General features: G+C 43.7%; 1 protein-coding gene across 1 annotated transcript in view; it reads right to left on the reverse strand.

Annotated features, from left to right (window-relative positions):
- RAB11FIP2 (RAB11 family interacting protein 2) overlaps positions 1 to 11,246 on the reverse strand; it is a 32,910-nt gene extending 21,664 nt beyond the window's left edge. The window contains exons 1-2 of the mRNA XM_083441167.1: positions 9,878 to 11,246; positions 1,644 to 2,086 (exon numbers count right to left, since the gene is read on the reverse strand). Of these exons, the coding sequence (XP_083297293.1) occupies positions 1,644 to 2,086; positions 9,878 to 10,227 (793 nt within the window). The 5' untranslated portion in view covers positions 10,228 to 11,246. The remainder of the gene's footprint in view (positions 1 to 1,643; positions 2,087 to 9,877) is intronic.
- Between the last annotated feature and the right edge of the window lie 272 nt (positions 11,247 to 11,518).

Below are 11,518 nucleotides of genomic sequence, written 5' to 3' on the forward strand. Positions count from 1 at the left end.
TCGGTGGTTCGAATCCCCGCAACGGGGTGAGCTCCAGCTGCTCGGTCTCTGCTGCTGCCAACCTAGCAGTTTGAAAGCACGTCAAAAGTGCAAGTAGATAAATAGGTACCGCTCCAGCGGGAAGGTAAACAGCATTTCCATGCACTGCTCTGGTTCGCCAGAAGCGGCTTAGTCATGCTGGCCACATGACCCGGAAGCTGTACACCGGCTCCCTCGGTCAATAAAATGAGATGAGCACAGCAACCCCAGAGTCATCTGTGACTGGACCTAATGGTCAGGGGTCCCTTTACCTTTACCTTTCACCACCCTTCATTATAAGATATCAGGATGGTTCACAAGAGTAAGAATAAGGTAAGAGCACAAATAAACAGTTAAAAGAAAGAAACCAAACCACACTCGCCTCCCCCTCCTCTGACATCATGTCAGGTGTGAAGAAGGTGGTGATGTGGCTAAAAAGGAACAATCAGGAGCTTAAAGTGAGCTCCCAATTTTTCCACTGAGGGAGCAAGACACGCCAACACGATTAGCTGATAAGTATACCATGCGCCAATAGCACCAAGCAATTTGCACTGAAACTCCTGCTAAAAAAGAATGGGGAAGTTCCATTTCAGCAGTGGTTTCAACACAAAATGTTTGGTGCTACTGAAGGAGCAAAGCCTCTTGTGCTGTGGGTACCCAAAAACACAAACAACCCATTGGATTATGAGCGCTTGGGAAGCTCTGCACAACAAACTTTGGGAGTGGATGGGGCAACTAATCACATGGTATCATAATGACAGATACACTGCCTGCCTAAAGATGGACTCTGGGGATGGGGGGTCAGATAAGGATCTGATCCACCAGGCTAAAAAAAGGATTCCTTACCTCTGTGTTCCAACCACTATGCTACACTTGATATATGTACAATTAGCTTCAGTATCTCCTTTATGTTTACTATGCTATGAAATTAGAGGACAATATTATAACAAACTCCTAAGACTCAATGAACCACCAGATAAAATGTGCAAAATGGGCCAAATGGTCAACACAGTATTATAATCTAGTGTTGCACTGGTCCAACAAGCTAACTTATATCTCATCAACAGAATGTAACTTTAATTGGGAACAGACAACGTGAAAAATTAACAATTCTGATGTACAGAGCTCTAAAGTTTCTTGATTTCCCCAAGCTTTTCAATCACTAATCTTGTTGTATCTCTGCTGGTTCCTTTTAATGTTTTGATACTGCCAATAATTATTGTTTTATTTTATTTCTATTTTGTGTTTTATTGTATTGTTCTTTGACGGTATTTTATTTACCAGCCTGAACATTTTTAACTGAACGGCACGCTGCAGCTTGAGTGGGTCCTGGAATTATTTATCTCTCAAGCTTTCCTAAAAAACATCACCCACCTGTCAGCTGTTTCCAGAAACCTTTGCACCTAATATTTGGTGATAAGCTGCTTGAACAGGATTGCTGCTGGTACATTACTGATGTGCCCCATTTGCCTTTACCTTACAGTGTAGTCAATATATACTGCTCTGTGAGCTTTTGCAACCACACATTTCTATAAAGTAAGAGCGAAAAGATAACAGGCTGGAAGCAACGAGCAAGAGTCTGTCGAAGTTTCTTACATCAAACAGTATCGACAATTTTCACTTACCACTTTCATCCGCAGAACCAACAGACTCAAGCTGACGTCTGAAGAGGTATGCATTGGCAACTGTGCCCGATTTAATTTTTTCCGAAGTCACCTGGGGCCCAGTTAAATCGGACATTGAATGAGCTGAAGATAGTCGCTGAGGTCCCAACAGGAAAGGCTTTTTTGGTTTAGATTTTAACTGTATTTCTCCAAGGGAAGTTACAGTGTTAGTTTCTGGCATGTGACTGCTTGGAATGATTGCAGAGGATGTATCCAAAAATGTTCCATCAGTCTTCCGACCCTTCATTTTGTCCTTTAGTTTAGCAAATGGAGATTTAGTTTTGTCCTTCATTGAAAGGTCAAACATGCTTGCTGTCATATTGTTCCTCATAAACTGAATATTGACCTTTATTTCTCCTCTGTCTTTAGTTCTCTTTCCTTGTTTGGACTCCAGGCTAAACCACCTTCAAGATAAGATAACAACACACTGTAAGTTGTGTAACATTGTATCAAAAATTTTTTTATTTAAACTGCTGCTTTATTTATCTCCCTTTAATCCTATCAGATAAATCATGTAATTGTTAAGAACAAATAATCCAAGAAATAAAAATTGCTTGCAACCAGAGATTTGGGCTGGTGTTTTAAATATATGTATTTCATAATAAGAAAAGCTGCCTTAAATCAGGGCAGATCACCTGTCTACCTAGCCCAGTAAGGTCAATGCTGCCTGGCAGCAAGTACATCGCATTACCTATATAGATATGGGTAAATGCTCTATAAAGAGCATTTGCATTACCTACTACTTGATCTTTTTTTAACTGGAGATGCCAGGGACTGAAACCAGGACCTTCTGCATGAAAAGCATGAGATCTACCATTCAGCCTCCTGCAAAATTCAGTTAAAATGATGCCCATGTAGACGAATAGGGAAAACAAAAATTCACTTGTCCAGAGCCATGTATTTGGAAAGCTACAAAAAAGAATTAAGACGACTTCTTTAAAACAAACAAACAACCAAATAAACCACCCTATGATACAATTTGATGAAATGTTACTTTATGAACAATTTTTTCCCCCAAATAAACACTGCAGTTGTAAAAGGCCCATAAGAAAATAACTAAATTTGTAATGTGAAAATCAAAAGTGATTAAGACTAATGCATTTTCCATTATGCTTTTTTCAATGCAACACATAAATGATAGTATCAATGTTCAATTTAGGAAATGATACTTAAACCAGCCAAAGGCCAGCTGAGGGACTGTAGGAAGTGATGTCAAGTGCTGCTTTGCTAATGGAGAGGGAAGTCCGCCAGCAGGACAGCACTTGCTGCGCTGGAGTCCCGCTCCCCACGCACCCATGGAAAGCTCAGCAGGCGCAGATGTTCTGCTGCACCAAATGCCAAAACTGGGCTTGTCAGGAGTGGGCAAGGATCCACCGGATCCTTTGTGAGTAGTTCTTTCTCTGACATCCCCCCAAAGAGAAGCCTTCAAATAGACCAGCCCGAGAGATGGAACACTATATTCCCTCCCACTGACTAGAGTTTGCGGGATGGGGAGAGAAAAAATAATGGGGCAAAAAAGATAATGAAAATCATCCTGCACCTCCGTCTCTGCTGGAGTGAATTGGCAGGGCTCACAAAGTAGCGGTGGCTCTGCCACAGAATCTCACCACAAGGATTGCCAAATTTGTTCTGCCTGATGCTTACAGAGATTTAAGAGTTTCCCCAAATACAGGGATTAGAAAATATATCAAAATGCCCTCAAAAGTACAGTAGTTCAATGCTTTTGTTTACTCCTGCTGTGATACTGATCCAAACCAAATACAAAATGCTTTCCAGTGAGAAATGCCATATAATATGAACCAGGCTGTGCCACTTACTATTCAAATGAGATATCTTATCTCTTAGATTGCTGTAATAATAATAACAATAATAATAATAATAATAATAATAAATTCCATTCTTTCTGGGAATGGACTAAATGAGGCATCACCCCGATCACCTAACAAACGAGGTACAGCCTTATTCATTCCTTAACTCTCTTGACAAGAAGAATGAAAAGAATGAGTTCGCCCAAGCCCTGCAGCAGGTTACGATTTCTCCCCAGGAAGTAACTAGCAAATAGGCCTTACGCCAGCACATATTGCCATGCTCAACTTCTAATCATGAAAGAGGCAATATGAATAGCTCGGGTGTTCTTGGTATAACAAAACTAGGACTGTAAATAAAGCCTTGAAGACCACCACCTGCTCCAAATCTCAACTAGCCGTTCCAATAACCCCTTACTCCTTTTCTTTAAAAAGCTAATGATTTTTCACACTCATGAAAGGGAGAGCCATTCTGGAATAAAAATATTTATGTGCTAAGCTATATTAGCTATTGTTTTAGTTTCTTATATCTTGTGCCAGAATGAAGATATTAAAATATACGACAGAGGCCCTCTCATAACACCACTGCTTCAGGAAACTTTGCTGCCTTTATTTTTAAAGGCATATGTTTGTTGTAAGGTGCAACCACCAGCAACTTAAAAAGTGTTACGTGCAGCAGGCTATTAGTTTGTGGCTTAGTACGTGGTTAAAGTCACTATGGGCTGGCATACACACTTCTCTCTGTTAAAAGAAAGAAAGACCTGCATGTTGCATGCGCTGAAGCTTTCCTAGAAATTCTAGATCAGCTGGTAGCCTTCATTTTTCTTACAAGAAAAAACACACATGGGGGAATTGCTGACAAGGTTCAGCATTGTGCAGAATATTAAATATCTTTTTTTGTAATACTCTAGTGACTCTGAAGTCTGTCTCTTGGAGAACCATATGTACAGCTGTGTTGGAAGGAGGAAGCTATTAAATATATTAAAAACTAGAAATATTACCAATAAAGACACTTCATCAAATATGTGGATCTCATTTACCCACAAACTAAGCAATGTTCAGGTTACATCAACTTTAAAAAGTCACTTTGGATATAAGGCTCCGGGTCTGCTAAATGCATCTGAAAGCAAAAAAACCACTATTTAATAAAATTTGTATTTATCATCAGTTTTGAAAGAAATCAAAATTATATTGTTGGGTATCAACTTTTGTTTTAAAACTATGGGGTCACAGCTGTGCGTCCTTAATTTTAATTTAAATAACTGAAATTTTACTCTGTATTTCCATAATTGTGTTTTTTTTCCAGGCAACACATACACAATTCAGCCATACACCATTTGAAAAAGCAATAGGCTACCTGCCTCCCAGTTGTGCTGGCAAGCTTCTAAACATCACAGTGATAACATTTCCTTAATTTTTCCACCCCTGAACAAAGAGCATCTTCCATCTCTGCAGTGCATTCCTGATAGTAATGTCACACTATTATGTTGTCCTATCTCACAGTTCCGAAATCACTACATACAGAATATTCAATTTCAGTAGTACCTTACTGAAGATATAGTTCTTGTAAACAGCAATATGCAGACTGAAAATGGATATGTATACAGTCATACCTCGGGTTATGAACACTGCAGGTTGCGCATTTTCGGGTTGCGGACCGTGCCAAACCCAGAAGTACCAGAACAGGTTACTTCCGGGATTTGGTGCTTGCGCATGCGCACAAGACCGAATCACGTCACGTGCGTGTGCAGATGCGGTGCTGCGGGTTGCGAACATGCCTCCCGCATGGATCATGTTCGCAACCCGAGATATAACTGTATAGGGAGATTTCTGGGCCAACTCATAGCCCTTTCCATGTTACAAAAGTCAGAACCGGACATTCCAAATAGCAGTTAAAAACAACATGATCTCGCCCCTATTTTCAATGCTACAGCAAGAGTATTCCAGATCTTGAGTTAGTAACGCTAAAGCCCATATGCTGAAGTCCCTAAAATATGCATAGTCATGGGTCAAGATTGCACTGACATACACACTCCAGAGCCCGGGATTTCACATTTGCATAGGAAGCTTACTCAAGCAGAGTCTCAAACATATAGATTAGAACTGTGCAAACTGTACACGACAGTATCAAGCAATATGCATTGAAGTTTGGGTCAACAGACACTGGCTTCTCTGTGTACATGTGTACGCATGTGCACATGGCTTCTATGTGTTCTGTGTGTACATCTTACACAAATGTAAAAGCCAATATGCAAGAATCAGAAGTTTGTGGCTAATACTTTGTCCCAATACAACCAACAGGAGACATAGCCTTACTGAAAAGAGAACAGACTGCTTTTTCATTCTCCCCCCCCCCCCATCTCTTTTCGTCCATTTTGCATGCTATGTGCGCTTCAGCACTAGAAAGTGGAACTTCTTGGATGGGCACTGTATGAGAAGGTGACAAGTAGCCTTGCTGGGTTTTCATTATGCTTGAAATTGCGGGTGGGGGGGGAGGGTTGGGGGAAATACTGTATTTTTCGCTCCATAAGACGTACCTTTTTCCTCTTAAAATCTAAGGGGAAATGTCTGTGTGTCTTATGGGGTGAATGTGTGGTCCCTGGGGCTGGGGCGGGCCCGGGCTTCCCCCGCCAGCCCCAAACTGCTCTTTGGGGCTGGTGGTGGGGGAAAGCCAAGCTTCCCCTGCCAGCCCCGACAAGCTCCTGAACAGCTCTGGGGTAGCCCGCGAAGCCTCCGCAGGGCAGCGGGGAGCCTTCATCCCACTGCCCCGGGGGAGGCTTCGTGCGGCTATCCCTGGCTTTTGCAGGAGATGGGAGAAGGGACAGAGCGAGGCTCTCTCACTTCCCCCACCTCCCGCAAAAGCCCCCAAGAGCTGCATATTTATTTTCTTGAATTCCCCCCCCCCCCCAAAAAGGAGGTGCGCCTTACAGTCGGGTGCATCCTATAGAGTGAAAAATACGGTGTGTGTATGATTGTAGTACCATGGGGAGTATTCAGCCACCAAGAGCAAAGAATAATTTGAAAACACTTTGTTAAAGGTATTTCTTAATGGCACACTCATTAAGGCAAGAAGTGGGAGAACAGCTTGTGAATCTTTTCAAATGATGGCACAGATACTAGCCAAGAGATACTCCTAATACTGATGCAATTGTGGAACAAACGGAACTCCAAACTGCAATGTGGGGAGTACAGCAGTAGGCAGAGGTGCATCACCTTTCTCCAACAACCAAATATTGTTTATCGCTTGGCAAAAGCAATTTCTCTTTAATAAATTCACTTATTGGTGTAAAAGAATAAAAGGCAGGCAGATGCTTCCGCAACTACAAGTAACAATTTCACATTTATTTTGTAAAAAACACTTAACTGGAACAGCACTATGACTGCTGCAGTAAGTGTGTATGTACGCTTAGGCATAAATCTTAAATTCACATAAGGTAAAGGTAGAGGGACCCCTGACCATTAGGTCCAGTCGTGGACGACCCGGGGTTGTGGCGCTCATCTCGCTTTATTGGCTGAGGGAGCCGGCGTACAGCTTCCAGGTCATGTGGCCAGTATGACAAAGCCGCTTCTGGCGAACCAGAGCAGCACACAGAAACGCCGTTTACCTTCCCGCCGGAGCAGTACCTATTTATCTACTTGCACTTTGATGTGCTTTCGAACTGCTAGGTTGGCAGGAGATAGAATCATAGAATCGAAGATAGGAAGGCATCATAAGGGTCATCTAGTCTAACCCGGCAAATGCAAGAATCTCAACTAAAGTCTCAACAGATGGCCACCCAACCTCTGCTTAAAAACCTCCAATGAAGGAGAGAGTCCATCACCTCCAGAGTGAGGGTGTCCAAGGTGAGGGTATGGAATCAATTTTGCAGCTCCAGACACACAGCATGGCCTGCTCCCTTGTGTCACATTCCTCCAGGGCTTCATCTCCTGAATCACTTTCCGCCTGCCACTGAATAGCGCTGCCTCATAGTAAGTTCCATTGAACTCAATGGAAACTACTTTCAAATGCAAGTGCACAGGAATGCACTACAGAAGTTGCAAAATTGGAATTTACAGTCTCTGACACTGAAGAAGTTCACATACAACAACAACAACAACAATTTATTATTTATAACCCACCCATCCGGCTGGGTTTCCCCAGCCACTCTGGGCGGCTCCCAACAAATTAAAAACAGAATAAAACATCAAAAACTTCCCTAAACAGGGCTGCTACAAGACAAGCAGAATAAAAATGCAAATTATAAATATACAGGCAATTCCTGATTTAGGCGCATCCTATATGTGTGCGATCATGCACATGTGCACAGTCTGGAAGTTTTTAGATATTTCTAGCCCACCTTTCCTCCAAGAAGCTCAAGTGTCAAGGTGGGAGTCAGGAGCCGGTCAGCAATAACTCACAAGGTGTCAATGAAGTTAATTTTTTACTCAAGGAAACAAAACAGCTCAGGCCTATTGAGCACAGCAACTCTTCCCAGCAGGTCTTGCCCCAATGGGGGAATTGCAACTGAAGGTCTACAGCTCCCTAAGTCTCCTCGTCTCCCAGGTCCTTCCTAAGCAATCTGAGACACCAATGTCTAGTCTGTCTCTGTTCCACCCTCTTCATACCTTTGTGGGTTCTGAGACACCAGCAGGGAGGCGACCTGATCACATTCAAGCTTTACTTGTCAGTTTATTTCAACATGTTTATAAAATGTAGGGGTGCCATATTTCAAAAAGTGAAAATCCAGGCACAAAGGTTGTTGAGTATTGTTGGCAGAGTTGTTGAACTATTTTTTTTTTTTTTTGCAAGATTTCAAAAGAAGCAGCAGCTTTTAAGCTGCTTTTAAGGAAATTCGATAAAATCTACACTTCTGACATGGGTTGCCATATATATGTTCGGATACTGACTCTGCTGGCCAAATCCCAGCAATGTCCAGGAAATTTTGGATGTTTGGCAACCCTAATACAATGGATCTAGTGATGTTGCAATCAGTGAATCACTTCCCTGTAATGAATTCATTTGCATTTCAGAAACATTTCAGTTTGACTGACTACAAACGACATTTCATTATTTCTTCATCATGACATTCCATTAGTCTTCCATTAACTATTTTTAGGAGTGATCTGTGAATAAGAAACTATTTAATGATCATTTTACCTTATTTAATCTTAGACTTTGAAGTGGTGGACATTTCAACCAGACATTCTATTTTGACATGGTGTCAAAATTTGAATAGTAAACATTATGAAACCTTCATGGATTCTCTTGCAATGCTCAAGGCCCAGAACTCTATCCTACAATGAACAGCATTGCAGTTAAGAGTCCATAGACACAATTCACTGCCTATTAAATAATAAATTATATATATAAGCTGTTTTGTAACATGTAACACATGAATGAGGGAGATGTTAAACATATGACAGCATTATGGGGACAGATATGTATTAGCAACAGTTAAGTGCAAAAAAACAACAACCCTGAAATAGTTAAGACTTCCAAGAATCAAGGGTTAACTAGGAAAACTAGTATCTGAAGAAGTGTGCATGCACACGAAATCTCATACCAATAACAAACTTAGTTGGTCTCTAAGGTGCTACTGGAAGGATTTTTTTTATTTTGTTTCAACTACAGCAGACCAACACGGATACCTACCTGTAACTAGGAAAACTAGTTATTCTGAGATGTTATACCATACCAATAAACCAAAAGCTGTATGACCGACAAAAGTAGATACCACACGCTCATATTGCATCTGCCATTATAAATTACAACAACCAAAGGCTTCATTGGGAACAAATTGATTATTGTCCTAAGGGATAATGTAAAAAAGCACAGTACTGTACTGAAGCATGTAACGGTTCAGACATTCATGTGTTATGGAATAACAGAAGAACAACCAAACTTATGAGTGAAAGAACAGAAGACAAAGTGAACCTACAAAACAGAGCAGGCCAAAATGGTGTACAGTATTTTAAAAATAAACCATTTCTTTCAAATGGCTATTCCCAAATAGCTAACTTCATAGTATAGAGGTATACCAGTGGGATTTTCTTTCTTCAGCATATCAGATTAGCGTTTTGGTTTCATCCAAAGTGAAACTCCTGCACAGCTTGTTCTGCATCATCCAAATGCTTTCTGTTGTCAGGCTAGCGATCCTCAGCCCCCAATTGACTGATGAGACCCTACTTACCATTTGGGAATAATTACTATGTTTGACCACACATCAGTAATGAAGTGTGCATGTATAAATTTCAAAATCCTGAAAGGCTAAGTGCCCGCGGGTAAGCACAAAATGGTAATACAGTCATACACCTATTAATACTGCTCTGCATATAAACTGGTTTTTGGAGCATATGGGTAAACCTTAAAGCAAAAAAAGTTCCCAGCATATATAGGAAAATAACACTTACTCAGTTTTCCTTCTTAGCTTGTCCTCAAAGATATCATTCAGATTTATCGCCACTTGTCCCAGAAACTTATCAAGCCCAACAAGTGACCTGTGCATCACTATCAGGCAGAGGACGTATTTCTCAGGATTCCCTTCCATCAGCAATCCGGGCAACTCAAAGGAGGCCTCTTCTTTCCATACAGGATCCAGGGTCTTCTCTGCCACGGAAGTGGAGTATTTCTCCTTTCCCAACTGTATGATTGTGTATGTATCATTAGTGCCACTTTTGCCCTTCGGCTTCAGGTCTCTGGCCTGCAGGACTGTGACCTGCACATGAGTTGGGAACCACTTCTGGGCTTGCTCAGCCAACATACTGTCGGCCGGGGTGGGGGGTCTTAAGCAGCAACAGTGACACAGGTAACCTGTTCTACAGGCAGGTACACTTAATAGGAAGGCAGCTCACTTTAGGCTGACAGACCTTTGAGGACATACAGGCACAAGGGTCTCAACTGCTCCTTGGTCAGCTTGCTAACAAGTGGGGCAAGATTCTAGCTTCGATTATGCCCTCAGTATTCATTTGAACTGTTTCCTCCCCCCCTCCCCCTCTTTCTAGCATTAGCCCAGTTTCCCTGCCCTTGTGTTTAGGGCACAGCTTATATCTTAAGCCCACTGCTCTGACTCCGGCGAACGGGATTTCCACCTGCTACCCCCTTTGCTTTTTTAAAAGTGGCGGGGTGGAGGAGAGGGCAAAACCAGCACTGCAGGATTTAAAGAAGCAGGGAGAAAGTCCCCAAGGGAAACTTCTCTCTCCCTCCCTTCCTAGCAAACACCCTCTGCGCTTCCCCCACAGCCTCGGAAACGAACCCAGCGCCCTAGGAGTGGGGCGGGGAAACCCCAAGAGAGCGGCATTTCAACACAACCATTGGGAAGTGGGCAAAGGGGGCACCTGCTGAGGGAAACCTGCGCCCGCCCGGGCGAGGCTGCGCCAGGCCTGTCTCGCTGCTTCCCTTTGCGGTTCTCTAATGCCTCCCCCCCCCCCCTCACTGAAGCAGCTGGAGGAGCCTAGCCGGGGCAGAGGGAGAGGCAAAGCCGCCGCTTCCCGCCCACGGAGGCGTCGCTTGGGGCGAAGCAGCGGCGCGTCCTACCGCGGGAGCGAGAGGGAGAGACGCCCCGCCGGCCCCTCAGCGCTGCCCGGCCGCCTCCCCTGGGCAGAGGCTGCGAGGCCGCCGGGCCGAAGCCGCCACTTCCGCCTTCCCCATTGTTGCCTTGAGCCGGCGCCGCTGAGTGGGAGAGGACGAGCAGCAGCAGCAGCAGCGCCGCCTCTTTCCCTGGGCGGTCAGAGGGCGGAGGGCAGGGTTCACACCGCCGCCGCGCCTCTCCTCGCTACTGCCGCTTTGCCCTGCCCAGATCGCAGCTGCCTCCGCGCACGGGGTGGGGGTGCTTTTATTTATTTATTCTCCTCCCCCCCCAATATCCTTTCTCAAGGCATACATAGGAAGGAGGACTGGGCTCCCCGGCAAGCGGAGCATTCCCCGTAAGGCACCGGTGCGCCGAGATTGGGGGCGCGCAGCTGAGCACCCTTTGTAGGACATCTCTCTCTCTGCGCGCGTCTGGTGTGGCGTTTAAAGTCGGCGCTCCCCCCAGGACTGAGAGATCGGTCTTG

Source organism: Podarcis tiliguerta, assembly GCF_965153285.1.
Source record: "Podarcis tiliguerta genome assembly, chromosome: 5".
In the NCBI taxonomy this organism is placed as follows: domain Eukaryota; kingdom Metazoa; phylum Chordata; class Lepidosauria; order Squamata; family Lacertidae; genus Podarcis; species Podarcis tiliguerta.